Source organism: Solanum stenotomum, chromosome 12 (genome assembly GCF_019186545.1).
Source record: "Solanum stenotomum isolate F172 chromosome 12, ASM1918654v1, whole genome shotgun sequence".
Lineage (NCBI taxonomy): Eukaryota > Viridiplantae > Streptophyta > Magnoliopsida > Solanales > Solanaceae > Solanum > Solanum stenotomum.
Window position 1 is genome coordinate 42,552,551 of NC_064293.1, and position 19,120 is coordinate 42,571,670.

At 35.9% G+C, this 19,120-nt stretch overlaps 3 protein-coding genes across 4 annotated transcripts in view; 1 reads left to right on the plus strand and 2 right to left on the minus strand.

Annotated features, from left to right (window-relative positions):
• The window catches only part of LOC125849232 (vacuolar sorting protein 39-like), an 11,706-nt gene extending 7,105 nt beyond the window's left edge, over nt 1-4,601 (minus strand). The window contains exons 1-5 of one of the 2 annotated variants that reach the window (XM_049529273.1): nt 4,072-4,601; nt 3,265-3,476; nt 2,177-2,308; nt 1,921-2,064; nt 177-289 (exon numbers count right to left, since the gene is read on the minus strand). In XM_049529273.1, the coding sequence (XP_049385230.1) occupies nt 177-289; nt 1,921-2,064; nt 2,177-2,308; nt 3,265-3,476; nt 4,072-4,504 (1,034 nt within the window). In that variant the 5' untranslated portion in view covers nt 4,505-4,601. Of the gene's footprint in view, nt 1-176; nt 290-1,920; nt 2,065-2,176; nt 2,309-2,923; nt 3,179-3,264; nt 3,477-4,071 lie in introns of those variants that run through there. The other variant, XM_049529274.1, reaches the window with a different exon arrangement.
• LOC125849239 (protein RADIALIS-like 5) overlaps nt 1-8,270 on the plus strand; it is a 79,998-nt gene extending 71,728 nt beyond the window's left edge. The window contains exon 3 of the transcript XR_007444599.1: nt 8,261-8,270. The gene's annotated coding sequence lies outside the window, so the exon portion shown is untranslated. The remainder of the gene's footprint in view (nt 1-8,260) is intronic.
• Nucleotides 5,694-17,897, minus strand: LOC125849231 (uncharacterized). The gene is made up of 26 exons (XM_049529272.1): nt 17,628-17,897; nt 16,628-16,789; nt 15,517-15,682; nt 15,287-15,403; nt 15,068-15,201; nt 14,828-14,987; nt 13,834-13,901; nt 12,993-13,079; nt 12,638-12,753; nt 12,085-12,259; nt 11,899-12,009; nt 11,739-11,817; nt 11,495-11,638; nt 11,295-11,408; nt 11,080-11,201; nt 10,906-10,988; nt 10,696-10,820; nt 10,412-10,532; nt 10,202-10,339; nt 8,328-8,424; nt 8,091-8,216; nt 6,885-6,977; nt 6,693-6,798; nt 6,408-6,554; nt 6,201-6,283; nt 5,694-6,120 (listed from the first exon to the last, which is right to left on the minus strand). The coding sequence occupies exons 1-26, from the start codon at nt 17,784-17,786 to the stop codon at nt 5,992-5,994; spliced, it is 3,162 nt and encodes a 1,053-aa protein (XP_049385229.1). The 5' UTR covers nt 17,787-17,897; the 3' UTR covers nt 5,694-5,991.
• Nucleotides 17,898-19,120: the final 1,223 nt, after the last annotated feature.

A 19,120-nucleotide genomic window follows, 5' to 3' on the forward strand; every position in this document is an offset into this window, starting at 1 on the left:
GACCATGACTTAAATGAGATATCTTTTTGTTTGGTTCAGGTAAAAAAAACTTTCATTAATATAAACAAGAAGGTGATGAAAATGATCTAAATGAGATGCTGTTGCTACTGACTTACAATTAAGCACAAAGTTGGTGCAGAAGAGGGGCGGTGGGGACAGGGGAAGGGGGCAATCACCTCATATGAATTGATTGCTCCTTTGAAGATCTAAGACTTGAATCTTCTGGTGGTAGCAATTTGCACAAAGCCAAGGCTTCCTCTAAGTTTCCAGATGCTGTTAGTTGTACAATCTGCATCATAGAGAAAAGTTGGAATCACACTCTCAAAATTAACTCAGTGAATAATGGGTCTTCCCCTAACTTTTGTACCTGTGAAGTGCGTCAAGGAATTCTTTTACCACGCTGTTGAATTTAAGGATCCTTTATTAAGATCTGTTGGTAACAGGTTCAAGGTGCATGGCCTAACAGGTTCCACATACCCTGATCCAAACTCAATAATTCAGACCTAAAGTTCTTTTGGCCAACTGGCAGATCAAGTCCAAGAAGCAAGGTATGAGCCTGAACCCAGGTTTCACTGCTACAAATCTTGATTAACAAGCCATGGGATAATTGCCTTCATATCTCGATTAACTAGCCAGAGGAGCAGTCCAAGAACAAGAGTGGCTCTACCAGTCCTCAGTTCAGAAAGCACAATATAAGCACGAGATTACAAGCAAAACCCCATATTTCTCCATCTTTGTTTATTATTGCAAGGAATGGAACTTGAGTCCCACATCGGTTAAATGGGAAACTGATGTGGGGCTTACATAGCCTTGCTCTCCCACCTTAATAGCCATTCTCCTAAGGTTGTATCAATGGTATCAGAGCCACCCGATGTGGAGCTTATATAGCCTTGGGCTTTCCCACCTTAATAGCCAGCTTTTGGTGCTAAGGTTGTGTCAATCTTTCTTCTACCTTGGTCAACACCTAGCAGTTTTTGGTCAACACTCACTTAGGCATCAGAACTTGGCTCTATGGGGCCACCTGGGATCCTAGTGAGTTATGCAAGTTGAAGGCTAAAGATGGTGGTACTTGAGGTTCAACAGTAGACGAGCCTTGGATCCATAATAATAATCCAAGAGTCCACATTCCAAACCTTAATGTACAAGGTTCAACATACTGTTTTGACCACTAACATCCTTCAATCTCCATTATCCATCACCTCAGCTAAACACCAATAGTAATTGACTTAGGGCACTTCAGTGACGGTAAATCATAAAGACAAAATACACTGGTACTAGAATATACCCCCCATCTGACGTATATTACACGGTTCACTTTGGATGACTTCCCAAATTAAACTTTTGAGTCTAAACTATATCAGTCTTATATTTTTCCAATCAAACCAGCCGTGCACATGAACTCCAATATTTAACTTGATCTTTTCCACCACATGAATGTGATATACAATTCAAACAAATTTCTTAGTTTGCACTCCTAGTCAAACCACATAATATACAAAGAGATGAGGGAGCATACGAATTGGACAATGTGCTACATTTTGCTCTTTTATATACAATGAAGAACATTCTCCAGTGCAATATTTATTTTCATGATTTTCTCCATAAAACTCTAGACTAAACTGATCTTTTTTTGATACCTGAAGTAAGAAGATGAATTATTTGGCTCATGAGGTCTTATAAGCAAAACTCATAATCATAATCATTACAACTTGCAACATAGATTTATTTTGCAGGACTTAGACTTTCTGTTTGAGTGTCTAAGGCATTCTCAGATTAGCTTCATGACAAACTTGAGTCCATCGAAAATGAGTCATTCAAATACACAAGACATAAATGTGCTACAGTTTTAATACTGGATTAGAAGCGTAAGCAGTATACTTCAACATAATATTAAAGAAAATTTTCTAGAGTGACAATTACCTGCGCACCAAGAGGCACAGGAAAAAATCCAAAAACAGAATTATCAAGAGCAACAATCACAGTATTGTTGCTTCGAACAAGATGACGAACATTCCGAAGGACAACTGTTTGAATCAAAGGATAAGGAACACGAAGAGAACGTATCTGCAATTTTCCAAAACATCAAACTGCATTGTCATTCCAGATTATTTAGATCTAAGGAGATTCGGTTAAATGAACAAAAAGTACTAATTAGCAAACTAAATACTCAAGCTACCTCAACATGTCGCCCCAAAAGACCTATTGCATACGGCTTCTGGATAATAACAACTGCAGGAGCCTCAGACCAACAAATCCTCCCTTCTTGGATCAACTTCCCATTTTGGTTAACTAAGACACCAATATTATCCTGTAACAACAACACTTAACAGCGATTAAACATACAGATAATTTTCAAAGATCTTTTTTTTTTAATAATTAACAGTAATTTTACTGCAAAAAGGTAACCTAGAACCAACCAGTACTGGTTCAGTAAGCATAAAAAGCTGGACAGATAGTTTTCAAAGATTAGGAATTTACTCAAGAGAAGTGAAAGATGATCCACAAGGGCTTCATCGACTAAGTCATAGAAAGAAAGCTATAGATTCTATGGAATCATATATCATCCAAGGAATGAGGATCAAAGGTGAATCAGACATGAATTAAATTCTGAAGTAAAAGTATGTTTCCCCTGCTCTATGGATACATTGGAGCTCTGGTATGTGGAATTTGAGAAGAAACAACACTTAGGGAAGATGGCCCACCTCAGTCAACCAGGCCATAGTGTTGTGTGCAAGTGTGAAAAAGAACTACAATGTCAATCAACTCAATGTAATAATGACAGCAATAGGCTTTAGAAGACCATTGAATGACTGGGAAGTAAATAAAATAGCTGAATCTCTCAGAAGTTTGGAGCATTTTCCAGGTAATAGAGCCACTTAAGACAGCAAATGGCCGTGGAAGCATATCTAGGAAGTGAAGATACCTTATAGGATGGCATTTTTCTGGCTAGCTGTAAAAGAATCATGCTTGACTCAAGACAACTTGATGGAAAAGAGGTTGAAGTTGTGTTCAACATGTGTTTTGTGTGGGAAGGATAGGAGTAGACCAGCTTTGGCAAGATGAACTACCTGCTCTTAAGTTCACTTTTGGTTTAAGGTAAAATTCCTAGATGATGCTGAATCTTTGATAGATATCGTAGAATCCCTGTAAGAAGAGTAAGGAGATATCTTTTGTTCTTTTGAAATGTAACTATGATTTCTGCACAACCTCTGTACCAATGATATATAATATTGTTACCTTTCTAAAAGAAATAACCAACATTACCTTGCCCAAAAGAAGTTCTCCAGGTGGAAGAGCCACCACAAGAGGTGCGGCGATCCTCCCTGAAGAAAACACCTCAGACAATACACCATTCGTGGTATTCAATATCTTGTACTCTCTTCTAATCCCCAAGCAAATATTCTCACCACACCATGACATCGACTTAACTGTGTCAGGAACTCCAAATTCTTTCACCTCCACAAATCCACTCCCCCCTATAGAAGTTTCAAATAAAAATCAGGTTACAGTAACAGAACTCTTATATCATTAGAAAAATTCGATCATCAATATCCAAATTGCTTTGAGCAAGAAACCTGATAATCAAAGGAAAAATAAATTACAGGCCTTTATGATACTTGTGTTAAACTAAATGTAGTGAACCGAAAACTATACTCCCCCTGTCCCAATTTATGTAACACTCGGCTATTTTTGGATGTCATGAAATGTTTGAACCATTCCATTTCTATACAAACTTCCAAAAATTCAAATCATTAAATTATTCAATTTTTTTGGGAATTATCTTATGTTTTTTTACATCAAACAATCTTTCCAACGATTATTATAACATATATAATATCTCTACGTCCACTTAATAGTGGGAAAGCACAGTTTTACATTATGTTTGTAACATCATTAAATGATTGATCAGCCCATAGAGAAAAGTACTTCCTTTTTCCTTTCACATATGGCAGAGACTGATCAAGTACACATCCACTCATCTAAACAGATCAGAAACCGCATTGCCGTGACAATAATGTAAAATTTTCAATTAACAATACAACAATTAAACTTATACATTCAAGTCATTACCGTCGTGTTTGTAAATACAGACTCTCTTTTGCCTCCCGAAGCAAAGTAACCCTTTTTTATCATCCCACGAATATACATTTGCACCTTTAGCCTTAGTAATCACAGACAAAGTCTCCAAATTAGGCAACCCATGTAACACGATAGACTCGGAGAGGGAAAGCAGAAGTTCTCGTGAGACGAGGACTTCCATGGCCAGCATTTGTCTTCTGGAGAATCCATTCAGAGTTCTTTCAAGCACATAGGGTCCTTGATGAAGCTCTAAGGTTTCAGAATGGAAATCAGATTGATCGGAAACGGAGGATTCTGGAACGTAAACACGGAGCGATCCATCGGAACATGCGATGAGCAAATTTGAGCGGTATGATTCAATGGCATCGATTTTGGAGGGAGAATTATCGAGGAGTTGGAAGGTATCGTAGGCAGTGTGCACCATCTTTCTTCTTCTCTCTGATTGATTTGGGTACCATGTCAAAATAACCTCTCTCTTCCACAATCTACATGCGTGTTAGCATGTTAATGCTTTGTCCCGCTCTTTTTGGAATTTGTTCATAAACTTTACCTATTTTCCACAGTACTCCCTTCCTTTTTATTTGTTCATCTGGTTTTTACTTTGACATTAAAATATGATGATTGTGTTGAAATTGAAACTAGAAAAGCTATCAAAAAAATTATATTTTTAGCACAAATAAATTGAAATGAAGAGCAATAACTATTTTTCTTACATTTTTTTTTTAATGAGAGATAGGGGTGTTAATGGTACGGATCAGTCAGTTACTTTTAAAAAATTATATCATTTCAATTGTTCGGGTATTTTATAATGTATAATCAAAATTAGATTTTTTAAAATCATCCCAATCATATCGATTTCTTTTCAGTATCAGTACGGTTCGGTTGATTCTCGATTTTTTGAACTTTTAAATATCGCCTCAAAATATACGATTATTAAAATATTTCTTTTGCAGGTATGTTTTTGAAGAAGCACTTCACTTCTTCATCAAGATGTCAAGAATGTAAAATTTTATTACCGTATTGTTTGATCTTATACTAGGAGTGCTTGCATAGATTTTGTCATATTATTTGATGAAATATCTATTATAATATCTAGGACCTAGGTTATATTTATATTTTATAAAATATATTTATATATTAAATTTAATATATTATTAATATATAAAATAGAAAGGTTATTCGGTTCGGAAATTTTTCGATATTTTTATAAATTTAAAAGACCCTCTCAATTGATCAAGACAGTTATACACTTCAATAAAAATTCACAATTTTATTGAAAAAGTATAAATCGATTTAGTTAAGTTTTATTCTTTTCATATTCTTTTGACACCCTAATGAGAGGTAACCCTTGCCAAACCAAAGAAATACATCCATTTCACTTGTAAAGTTGTAATTCTAATAGTTTTTCTTTGAAACACCAAAACTAAATAGTGTGTATCACTCACTTTCCACTATGATGGATATGTTGGTCTTGAGAAGCGTTGAAACTTATTTCTTCAGAAGACTTCTCCCTTTGGTCATCAATACAACATGTTCTTCATAGAACCAAGGTACGATTATGGTCAACTTATCCGAATCCTCAAATTAAGCTTGTACAAGTACAAAAATCATCGTAAAATCCATACTTCTACTATCTCCTTCTTGCAATGTATCCATAGGCTTTTGTGGATTACATCAAACAATTGTTGGTGGCTCAATTGGTTAGAATTGAAATAAAAGAAAATGCATGCACTTCTCTTTTTTCTCGAATAATAAAATGAATTTCTCAATACAATTACAAATACAAGTGATTGTTGGCTCTTCGACAAGATAACTACACATATACAAAAGTTATGCTGCAAAATTTGAAGAGCTCCCTGCCGGCCAGTAACCTTGATAACAATACGCATAGTGTAGATTCTTTTGAACATTTCAATTATTACGTTTTCGGGCCTTAACAACATGAATACTTCTCACAAGGCCTTTCCCAACCTCGCCTATGGTTTTTAGCGTATTCAAAAGATCTGTGCTCTTCTCCGTGGAGTCATCATGCTTCCGTTTCTGGAGAACAGACCACAAGTACCATCTTGTTATTAAACATCCAAACATCATTGTTACTTCAATACAACTAGAAAGCATACCTGTGAACTTGCTTTTCCTAATGTAAGACCAAGAGCATCACCACCCACAGCATCGTACCACACCTTGACCACATCGGGAAATCCTTTCTGCATCAGATATGGGCAGGAAGAAATGGGTAATCCTCAGAATCACAGGAACAAGGGGGTTCAAGGGATTGAATAACTGACTAGCACCTCAGTGGAAAAAATGTCAGCAAATGTAAGTACTTGCCTCAATATCGGTAATAAAGCACCTTACTGGATCAAAATTCACCATCAGCTTACTTTTCAGTTCCCCAGAGTTCACTTTGAAGTCTCCAGGAGAAAAGAAAGGATGGAAAATCTTGGATGCATGCCCACGCACCACACACCGCTCTAGAAAAAAATTGGAAGTGTTTCAGACTCTAATTAGTACAGGAGTTTCAATGCTTAATGGGTGAAAATGGGGGAGGAAATAGAGGTAGATATCATGCGGAAACAAATGCAATTACAAAGAAAGATGAGAAAAAGAACCTTGTTCAAGTTCGGATGGAAAGAGAAGATGCTGGGGGTAAGGCAATTTGTCCCTGTGGAGAAGAACAACAGCATCATAGTTGCTCAGAGGAGTGCGGAGAAGACACTGCAGGATAAACATCAACAGCACTATGAATGACACGTCGTAGCAAGCAAATTCACAGGTACTGGAAAATTGATGTTTTTACATACTTTCCATCCATAAGAATCATGTCCATCTTGCAAAATCAGTTTGGTCAACAAATTTGCACTGCTAGTTGAATAAGCCACCAGTCTTCTTAGCTCCTAGTACACAATAGTACCCGCATTAATGCCAGAGAAAAAGCCATGACAATCGTGAAAACTTATCAACACACACAACAATCATGAGAGGAGTTTGTTCTCAAGACAACCATGAGCGACAATATTTCCTAAAAACTAGTAAGAGTGCCACACCTACATGCGCAGATTGTGTTAGACTAAAGGCCTTGTCCTGGTTCCATAGAAAGTTTAAATGCTCTACCTTATTGTTTGATTACTTGATCTTATGATATCTCACTATCCATAACGATAACAATATTTATCCTTTTAAGTAGTCATGTGTCCCAAGCTAAACGTCCACAATTGACTTTATGAAAATTTTGAGATAAGAGCGATAACCTAATGGTAAGGACCCTCCGCCTCCAACCATAAAGTTGAGGGATCAAGCCACCAAGGGAGATGAGCAGGAATAGGATCAATATTGAGCTCCTTGTTGGGTTTGACAACAGGTTTACAATAACAAATATATATTTTTTTAAAAAGATTTACTTCTAGCTACTTTTCATTATCTAGAGTATAAAAGAGAAAAAGATGCACAAGAAGTGGAAATGTAGATCTGCTGTAATTTTGTGTTGTGTAATGTATGATAAGCTTCCTATGCAAATCTAGAGTTTAAGAGTGAATTCTAACCTCACTGGTCCAAATATAGTACAGGACAGATCATGGTTACAATCGTATGAAATACTTCTCCTTTCTCCTAAATGATGCCACCACAAACAATATTGACAAAGCATGTGGTTTCATATAGTAATTAGGAATTACTTTTGTTGTAAGCATGTATATGGTAGCAAGGCAGTGGCAAAAAATAGGTTGCAGATGGAAACTAAGATTACCATGAGCCTCTCCAGAGGCCACTTTTCTACAGTTGAAACCTTGGTCATACATTCTAGGATCAATGGTATTAAGTTGACATCTAATCTACAGTATTTTCTAAACATGTGCCAACTATTTGGGTGCAATATATCAATATTAGGAAGCACAACACTATGCTTCTTCACTTACTGCTGCAAAAGAAAAACACTATGCTTCGGTGAACAAGATTCCATAAAATACAGGCAAAGATTTAATACAAGTGTATAATAATTGAGGAACACTTACTGCTGTAGTTGGTGAGGATCTTGTCCACGCTTCAGATGCGATGTCATATTTAGTAGCTAAGAACATTGCAGGACTTAATTTCTGTTTGTCCTTTTCATGCTCTTCTCTACTTCTCATGAGATTCTCCTGTCAAATTCATATGCAAATAGTATTCTGAATTATAAAAATATTACATGGAAAAACAAGAAAAGAGCATGGAACGCCCTACAAAGATGGAGTATTTGGCTTGGTACTTACATTAATTTTATTTTTCTCCTCAGTTGAAAAGTCGCCATCAAAATCAACGATTAAGGGAGAAAAGGTCCAATCATATTCGGACAATAATCGTAAGAACCTGTTTAAGATACAGAATATAAGAAAAAGTAACCAACTAACAGAGTTTATGACTAAATTTGAAACTGAAAGCACCACTTCAGATCTCATCCATTTCTTACCTCAAAAACAACAAAGAGCATAAAAGGACAGGGGAATTTAAAAGGGGGAAAAAACAAGCAAGAAAAAAGAACACAGCTACCAGAGCTCAGACGTTGGTTTGCAAGACACTCCACCAATTGACTGCTCACAAGAGTATGTTTTGACGTGATTACTGTTATGTCAGTAACTTTTGTTTTATGTAGATCTTCTAGCCTACAGGGGTCTTAATTACCAAGGAGAAGTACTGCACTTCCACCCTAGCTTTTCTGTTCTTTTGAGGAATCTGCAGCTCTTTGATATAGATGCACAAATTGTCATGTAGAACTGATAAATTTATAAAGGTAGAAGAAAAATTCTTATTTAAGTTGAGTCCTTTACTTTTTATAATATGCTTCAAGCCCCAATATCATATTGGGATTTTTAAATACAAAACTGATCTGCACCTTCAACAATTCTTTCTCAGTTTGCGTTAAGTTAAAAGAGTTTCATCGGACAGTGGAAGTGCCTTGAAGCTTCTCATATTGTAGAGTCCAATATTCATAAGCAGTTAGAACTTAGAAGTAGCTTCTGCACCACACTCCACCCCAATAAATAATATGATAAATATTCTCTCACAGTGTTCTTCAATCAAACTTGGGATTGTAAATGAAAAAAATTGCAAGCAGTGAAGTGTTGGGAATGAAAAAACTTTGGGGGTTAGTGGTTCATACTATTCCTACCGTTACTGTAAAACTTGAATTGGCATAGCTGTTAAATTTGAAGATTTGACAGCGTGGTACAAAAAGAAGCTATAGTGAAGAACAGGAGGCAATAGGCAACATAAAACAGAAACGAATAGCAATTGGCCATGATTATGGGGATCAAAACAGTACAATTATGATAATAAGCCAGATGACAGCAGAATAAGCGTCATGCTTGGCCGACCGAACATGCCATGGGGACCAAACAACTTGCGATGACACCAGGAATTTGACCAGATACATCAACCGATTATGATTAGGACATAATAAATGCTAGGACCATGCAAAATCATAATTAAAGATCAATTAAAGTTACTACATTAGAGGCAATCAGAGCTTACTACTGTTTAACTGCAAGAGCCATTGCCTATTTCATAAAAGAAAATCTGCTAACAATCAGCACCACAGCCAACCATGGCTCTACAGTCTACACATATGCACACGTTTGAGTCCTCCGCCTCCTACCCAATAAATCATGCACATAAATACATTACCTGAAGCACCACTAGATAGATTCCACAATAGACCCGTCACATTCTTACCCTCGACCAGATAGCATCAAATGCACAGAAAGTTAGCTGTTTCATTCAAGGGTCATAACATTCTACCATGTTGTGAAAGAAATATAAGTTGCAAGTGACACATGCAAACATAAACAAGGGAAAAGAAAAAAGAAGTCCATCATAAATGAGAAAGAGCAAGCATAATTTTTTTACAACTACAGAAAGTGAACAGTAGTTGATGCACACATGACAATCGCCCACAATTTTGCAGGGAATTATGAAGGTTCTTGGAGGAGCACATGTATATTCCAAGCAACCAAATTGTAATTCCTTCTTTCTTGATAGTTAACTTAAAATCAAATAGTTAAGAGCATTTGAGTGTGAAGAAGTTGGGAAGAGAAAGTAAATGGTAATATAATTGAGTAAAATGAATTCAGAGTGACAAATATTAAACCTCAAAAATCCTGTAATTCGGGAGAAAGGAGGTTCAAATGGCAAAGGTCTCAAGAAAAGATTTGAGACCAATAGTTCAACTGCCTCCTCTGTCAGCACTGTGGAAAATAGGTGTGCAGAGACCCATCTTTTAGCTAGCCTGCAAACCAAAAAAGTAAATGAGCTATAAGGAGGATGAAAGAGGGCATGGAGTATGAACTCATGTCCTTACCGAACTATTGGTCCATATATAGGATAACGACCCCTTAAAGCATTGATCTTGCTCGCATGTTGGTGTTGCAGAAGAAGTTTTCTGTCAGCAGAGAGGCTCCATTGATGTCGACTGTTATTACCTGAGGAAAAAAATCATCCTTTATCAATACACAGAAATATGTTCTTACAGAAAGAACAGTAGGTCACTACAGGCTGTCTTTTCCATATAAGGTAAACAGTTCCATAAAAAAAAGGGAAATTTTCCATTTAAGAAGTAGAGAATACAGGCACAAACTGTCTTACTTTGCCCAGTCACCAAACCAAGAGCCCTTTCATGAGAAATTTTAAGGCGGAATGCATAGCCAGACATTAGAACATCTACATCATCTTCCGTAGCTGTAAACATCATCCCCCAATTGTTCTGCAGACTGCCAGAATTGTGCACTCAAACAAGTTTAATGTTGGCTTACACAAAGTATTGTTCATTGAAAAATAAACTCAAGAAAGGCTAACCTCTCAGCAATTCTAAGAAGAAATGCAGTTTTTGTCTTCTCTATAGCAATTTCATCCATTGGCCAACTTCCAGACCCTTCAAGCTATTAAAAAAGGGGGAGGTAAATCCTTAAGAATTCTTGGGAATCCACTGCAGATTATACAACAAAACTATGCAAGGATAGCTTTTCATGCCTGAATCATAACTTCAACTGGATTTATACAGGTTGAAACGGGCTTCCTTAGTTTTATGCCAACACTCTTCTCATGTGCCAGAGGATGAGGCATGGGCGGAAAGACAGATGTCAACCTAGCAGCTGTGACTAACTGTAAGCATGAAGCGCTTTTGCAGTAATAGAAGTATCAAATATATATGCATGAAAAACACTCTTAGAGTAGAGAAAGGAAACCTGAGTCTAGAGCTTGCACAGTCGACACCTTTAGTGGAATGTCATTCAGCTGAAGCAAACGCTTTGACAGCTCTTCAAGTGCTACCAGCAAACTTTTTGAGAAAGATATAGGATCTGAAAAACAACTTCATTATTCACAAGGGACATTCTTCAAGCTTGAGAAGGCAAAGACTGAAAGTAACCAGCAATTACGACCATACCTACATCCCTGTGGAGGAGACAAAAATCAAGTTGATCCACAATAGGAACAACTTTTTCTTTGGGTATGGAAAGATGCCTAGACAAAACATGCTCGGCAATATCTTTTATGATGAGATGCCTTTGCCACTCCTCATGTTCCCATACTGGTAATTGAGGACCATACAGAACAGAAATAAAAAGATATCAATTCAACAATCTCAGAGTCTGGCAGAAGCAGAAACAGAAGTCTATCTATGACCGAACCTGCAACTTCAGCTATTCTACTATCACGAAACTGTCGAAGTGACGCCTTATCTCCCCAAAACTTCCGAAATACTAAAGCCTGGCGGGATATCATGCAGTATGTATGAGTAAAGCAAAGTGAACAAAAGTTAACTGGATAATCAATGAGCTAGACTTGTACCTTATCTCTTTCCTCAGGGCTAGGACCTATGACAGTCATTTTGAAGGCTGCCTCTGCAGAGTTGACAGAAATCCCAATGAGCAATGGCTCATTGTCTAGCTCTGACAGTCCCTAGAATAGTTTATTGCCATAATAAGATCAGTTATATACCATGATAGCTTAGTTGAAGAACAACATAACATATACCTCTTCAAAGTTGCATTCAGATGAAGTGTTTCTCCAAATAACACGAACAGACTTAGATCTGTCTCTCAACCCTTGGTCCATGAGGGAGAGTACCTTCTGCTCCTGTGATCTCCAAAATTCATCATCTAAGCAGTATCCTAAGCTAGAAACTTCACGGTTTCCCCTCAAGTTCAATCTAGAGGATCAAAGCGCGATATAAGTGATCTTGGTGATCAACAACAAAACCAAAAAGGCTAATATAAGACATTTGTACTTCCATGAATAGTTGTGATTGAAAGCATAGGCTAATCACTTAGTATGTGATCCATACCCCACCCCACACACAAAAAACAAACAAATCCCCCTTATCAAGGCTTTAAAGACCAGCGGGACATAGTGTATTACAGATCTTTCAATAGATATTTAAACATACTCATTATTTTATAGGGTGACTAGCTCCACTAAGCATCATTGATAATAGCCACCACGAATTCAGAACTCTGATAATAGCAAAAGGAAATTCACTTCGAAGACACTAATAGTAGAGCAAATACAAACAATTCATTTGATGCACCTCACACAGTAGTCATATCTAGCGGGAAAGTCGATCTTTGTGATAAAAAGCTCATCAAAGCCACCATCTCCACATTTGTTGATGCAATTAACTGCCAAAGAAGCCTCATGGCGCAGCTGTAAGTTATAAAAGCAATCAAAACATTCTATTAGTGGAACATGAATCAGACTTGAAATATAAAACCTTTCCACCTTCTCAATTTTTTGAACCATCTGAGAAACAAACTATAGAGGAAGGACAGTGTTATTATTTCTCCATTCTCATTAGCAGTTAGATCATTATGATCAAAATGGCAATGCACTTATTATTCAGATTAAATCAACGGAATGTGCACTTTAAAATTCTCAAAAATCACCTCTTGGAAACCATTGTGTGACAGACGGAATGCCAAATTGAAGTCCTCAAATGAATTGCAAATGACCACAGGAAACAACTGCATATCCTGCAATTCGAAACGTAAAATGAGTATGGGTACACCGCACAACAGCACTTTAAATTATTAGACCTGTTTCAATTCCTTGGAGACAAGAAAGAGAAAATAAGAAGTTGAAGTAATTCACAAAATGTAACTCATGCATCTTATGAAGAGGTGCCGTCTGCCGCTACAATTACATAGTGAGATGCGAGTTCTCAAAGACCAATCAATGGCATTTGTAACAAGGCTTTTAGATGTTGACCCCTAAAATGCATAAAAAGGGAGGAATGGACTAATTAAAAACCTTTGTTATTTTGATCATGTCACCTATTTAGACAACTAATAAAAAGGGATTAGTAACAATTGGTTATCAGCCCAGAAAAAAAGATTTTTTAAGCATAATAACCAAAGACAGATATACTAATTTAGCTGAGACAATCAAACAAGAACATGAATTAATGCAACATAAGGAGGGGGAACATGTCTGACATTCTTCCATGTACATTGCCTGGAAAGGTGAAGCTCCATTCTTTGTACCAGGTAGTTTAATAGCTTTTCTACACCTTGTTGATTGTTAGTTTCTTTTTTATCAAAAATGTCTTGGGTTTTTACTTCTTAATTAAATCCTTAAAACTCTTTCAAACTAAGTTAATACTGAAACATAGATACATCTTCATAATCCATCACACACTTCTTTTTGGCAAGTATGTCTTCTTAAAGCCTCGTGCACTCTCCCTGACAACTAATACTTGTAATCACCAAACAAAGAAAAGTAATAAACCTTGTTTGAAGCACTTTTTTCATGCTGGGGCTGAATAAAAAGCCCTTTATCCCATGTCTTAGAGGTGGCTGCAAACACAGAAAAATAATTAGTACTACAGTTGTTCTCTAACTCAAACAAAATAAAAGATAAGTATGAAGAGCACACTAATTAAGATATTTCTCTTCCATGATTAGCCAACTCCACTAAATGAAAAGATAAAACATGGAGAAAACAAAATTCACAGCACCAAATGCTTGGAAGTGTACATGTTAAATAATGTCATCTGTTCTAGAGAAACTCTTCACATTATTTAGCTGTCCTACTTTGTTAAAATCTCACAAATTGAGTTCAAATAAGCCCATAACTTCAGTTAATATACATGTTAAGGTTATTAACAAATGTTTGGGAGACTAAGTGTTAGGCAATTGGTTTTCAAGTCAAATGCAGGAGTTATCCGCCAGATAACTCCTTTTTCCCTTGCAAGAAAAAGCCAAATGCAGGTGGCCACAAATTCTAAGGATCAGAATAATTTAAGCATCTAACATAGTAAGCGGACCTTTTTACCTATTTTAGGTAAACAAAACATGCTTATCAACATGACTTAAGGGGTGCTTTGTTTCCAGGATTACAAAATATAATCCCAGCAAATTTCGGGATTACTGTATCCTGCGTTTAGTTGATTTCTGCTTCCAGGTATAAGCAATATCGGAATTATTAATCCCATCATTACAATCCATTTAGTATGCAATGTCAAACATTCGTCTAAGAAAGTTTATGAACTTTTCTTTTTATCAAGTTATAAGATTTTATTAATAAATGGGCAAAAAGTTACCCGTATACAAGAAGTAATATCTTCTTTTTGTGAACTCCAATTATTACCCCTATGTAATATCTTACACATTTTCCAACAGAAGCCTAACATATCTATGTCTAAATCCAAAACATGGTCTATCTTCTTCTTGTGCAGGTAATCATAGTGCAAGAAAGCCAGGATAGAGGACAGAATACATACCGATGAAGTCCACTGTGATACGAAATATCTGCATTGTATTCATGGAACTGTTGATATGATGCCTACCAGGCTTTGTTGCAAGGAAGGCCAATATTATAGAGACTAGAAACCCATTCAAGCAATCATGGGCATAGATTGAACTCCTTTGCCGAGCCCACACCTACAGATATGCAACTGATGTAATATTCTGACTACGAAAAGCAAGCTACTGGAGTATTAGTTCCTTAAAAAAATGCATACTTTTAGCAGTATCAAGGCTTCCCCCAATTCTTTCCATCCAGTGAAAGTTCTTTTGACAAACTCTGCATTATCCTCAAGAAACAAATCCTCCAATATACTATTATTGTACCTTGGTGTTGCTTGTAAAGCATCTCCTAGAAGTGGAAATAAGTGCCATCAATGTTAAGAAGCAATTCAATATGAGAAAAGAAGCTTGACAAAATATCTAAATATTTAAACCTTGTTTGAGAGTATGGATATTGTTTCGCTCAAGGCGAAGTTTTGTTGCACTGAACAAAGATGTTGCAGCAGGAATTATCCTCACAACAAATTCAGCATTTCCAATAAGCTTAACAACTTCAATAACAAAAGAACATCAAGTCAGATAAACAACTGAAACCTGCAGTAAATGCCAGAAAACGTTGCCCACAAAGAAGCAAGAGAAGGTAGGGCAGATAATCTGACTGGACCTGGATAGACAAGTAGAATAGGTTTCCGAGCCTCATTTTGGAAACTAGACCACCTCACAGCTTTGATTAACGGAGATTTTGTCAGCTGCTCCTTGATTTTGCAGAGATAAAGGAATCTTTTGGCATGGTATCGATAATTTAGGTAATCTTTTTCATAAAAGCACTCCTGCCAAAAGGAACAGATTGGAAAAAGAACAAGATATGTCACAACAAGAAACTAAGAAGAGTAACATATCATGAATGTGGTTATTTACTATGAGACTGGCATGATCATTTTGCCAAAATCAATTGGTTCCAACTATGTTCACATGAAACCTTAGTTGCGCGGACTCTCCACTTTTGATGCTGCACCCGTCTCGGATTCTCCAAAAATACACTACTTTTGGCGAATCTGACACACACTCGCTGGCATTTTTGAAGAGTCCGAGCAACATAGCATGAAACATAAGGTACAATCTTCACACTATTCATTCAGCATACAGACAAATGAGCTTTCACCTATGACAGATCCCATGAACAAAAACTTATAATCTATCACAACTATTAAACCACCATTACATGCGTGTTTCCCAGGCTACTTTTTTTCCAGTAAGATAAGCCCTCAACTAGGATTCATTAAGTAAAACTTCTTCCCATCTCTCCACATTCATAGTTTGGAATTTAGAAGGAATGTATTATGTAAAAAAGAAGCTATAAGGAGAAGATGGAAAACAGATAGCTTGCTTTATTCATCATGTTCCCTGCTTTGCTGTTAACCCAACTCTTGAATGGAGTCAGACCAAGTAGAGCAATTTCTGACTTCAAGGGATTTGATTGTTTTGCAATTAAAACATTATCACATTTTAACTTTCTCACATTTCCCTAGTTTATAAATCCTGCATCATTGCATAGACTAAGAAAGAGCTAAAAATTTAAAGTTTTGACATTTCAAACAATGCGAATTTACTTATTTACATACCAAGCTTCTTATATTATCATGTAACCAAGTAAAAGATTTGAACTTAGCATCAAAGTGAAAAGTAAATAAATTACAATATAATACAATACACATCAAGTAGGGCTTTAAGACACTCCAAGAGTATAGCTCTGCATAGGAAAATAGACAGCACACCTTTGGCAAGTGAAGAAAAAGATCCACATTTAGATCGTGTTTGGTAACACAATGTATAGAATAACTCCCGCAAATTTCCAAAGATTTTGGCTTCTTAAATGTGAACTCCACCTTATCCGCATTGATATCTCTAACAAATCCCGGCGCCAAGTCGGCCTTAACCTGCCAACAAAATGATTACAAGAATTAAAAGAGAGGAGTGGAGCAGTGGAGTCAACTAGTAACTCAGCATAATTTAGAATTCCTTGAATAAGAAAATAACTCACCACCAGAGGCTAATCCAAGATTTAAAGTTCTAATTCACCCACAAATTGAATTAGAACTTTAAATCTTGGATTAGCCTCTGGTGGTTAAGTTTTCTTTCTTGTCCCTCTTGTAATTCTTGTATCTTCTTGATGCTGTTATTAATACAAGTTACTTTATCAAAAAAAAGAAAAGTTCTAATTCACCCCCAAATTGAATTAGAACTTCAAAATCTTGGATTAGCCTATGGTGAGTTTTTTTTTCTTGTCCCTCTTGGAATTCTTGCATCTTTATGATGCTGTTATTAATACAACTTACTTTTTTTTATTAAAAAAAAAGGTTCTGATTCACCCACAAATTGAATTAGAACTTCAAAATATTGGATTAGCCTATGGTGGTGAGTTTTTTTTCTTGTCCCTCTTGGAATTCTTGCATCGATGTTGTTATTAATACAACTTACTTTATCAAAAATAAAAAGGTTCCAATTCACCCACAAATTGAATTAGAACTTCAAAATCTTGGATTAGCCTATGGTGGTGAGTTTTTTTCTTGTCCCTCTTGGAATTATTGCATCTTCTTGATGCTGTTATTAATACCACTTACTTTATCCAAGAAAAAGAAGTTGTATTTCACCACTATTATTTCGTGTGATTTAAATTATACCCACTGACTGCCGCTATAACATTACTACTTTCTTGAACACATAAATTACGTTTTCGTTCTAAGGATGATATAAAGGTTTTAGAAAGAGATTGACCTGGTCCTCAGGGATCTTATCAATTGCTTCTTTTATGCCAGAAACAACATTGTCCACAGTTGCAGTGGTTTCCGGCGAGCATTCGAACTGAACCTCCTTCAACAGTTCCCTCACCTTAAAGTTCATCGAGTCCGTGTAAGTTAATGTATCCGACGCCATTGCTCTACAATTTCTGTAAGAATTACTAGTTCTTGACAAGAACTGAATTGAAAAAGAATCAAGCAGAATAAGAACAGGCACTTTGTCTAAAACCCTGCTAAAACCCCGAAAAGAAGAGAAGGGACAATTTTTCTTGGACAAAAAGCGCCTTAAAAATTGGGCCTATAAAAGAGAGATTTGTTGTAAGTTATAACTTCTAACCTATTTATGCGAAGGGAAGTCCAAGTACTCCCTATATAAAGAGTTAGGGTTACGAGTTTTGCACAAATGGCCGTTTTAAGACGGATATTTACATTTTATTCCCATTTTAAATTTGCTTGCCAAAGAAAAAATTCATTCAACCAATTTAAAACTCAAAAATTTAATTCATTGGGCAGCACGAATAAAATTTAATAAGTGGCCTCTCACAAAGGCCATACGGTACAATTTTTTCCCTTTTTTGACGTATGAAGGTCAAGAATTAGAAAAAGGATTAGATCGTTGGATGTTGTTTGGTTGCACTTATTGATTGTATTTTTAATTATCGTATATTTGTTGTTATTAGTGATATTCTTTAATATTTTTTATTATTATTTGTTTAATATGTTTTATTTGAAATAATATTCATATTCTTATAAGATAAGGATAAGATTCATGTACGCATTACCTTCTCGAATCTTATTTATGAGATTTTACTAAATGAATTATTGTTTTTGTTGTTATAATTAGAAATAATCTATTTTATAATTTGATCTTTAACTATTAGAAAATTTTCATTCTATGTTGGTCCACTTGTCTTTTCATTTTCATGAATATTATGATTTTTCAAGGGCTTGACATGCAAAATACTCGACCCTATTTTACTACATTCAAACTCTTATGTTTAGTTAAAAAGTGCATTAATTACTTAAAATAAAATCCCCGTATTTAGGGCGGAAATGTGTACACATACAAGTAATATTTGCTTAAATGATTATAGGTTTGAGTCACGTCAGAAAGTAAGCAGGAACACTATTGATTTTGCTGATGCAAGTGAAGAAAAGGAAAAGAAAAAAATGTGTGACAATTCTATCTATTCAAGGTGAAATGTGTTTAATTTAGATATTATAAGCACTAATAAAATCTCCGTATTTAGGGGGAAAATGTGTACACATACAAGTCAGATTTGCTTAAATGATTATGGGTTTGAGTCACGTTAGAAAGTAAGCGGGAACACTATTGATTTTGCTGATGCAAGTGAAGAAAAAGAAAAAGAAAAGAAAAAAATGTGTAGATAATTCTATCAATTCAAGGTGAAATGTGTTTAATTAGATATTATAAGTACTAATATAAAATTTATCAATAAATAAAGGACC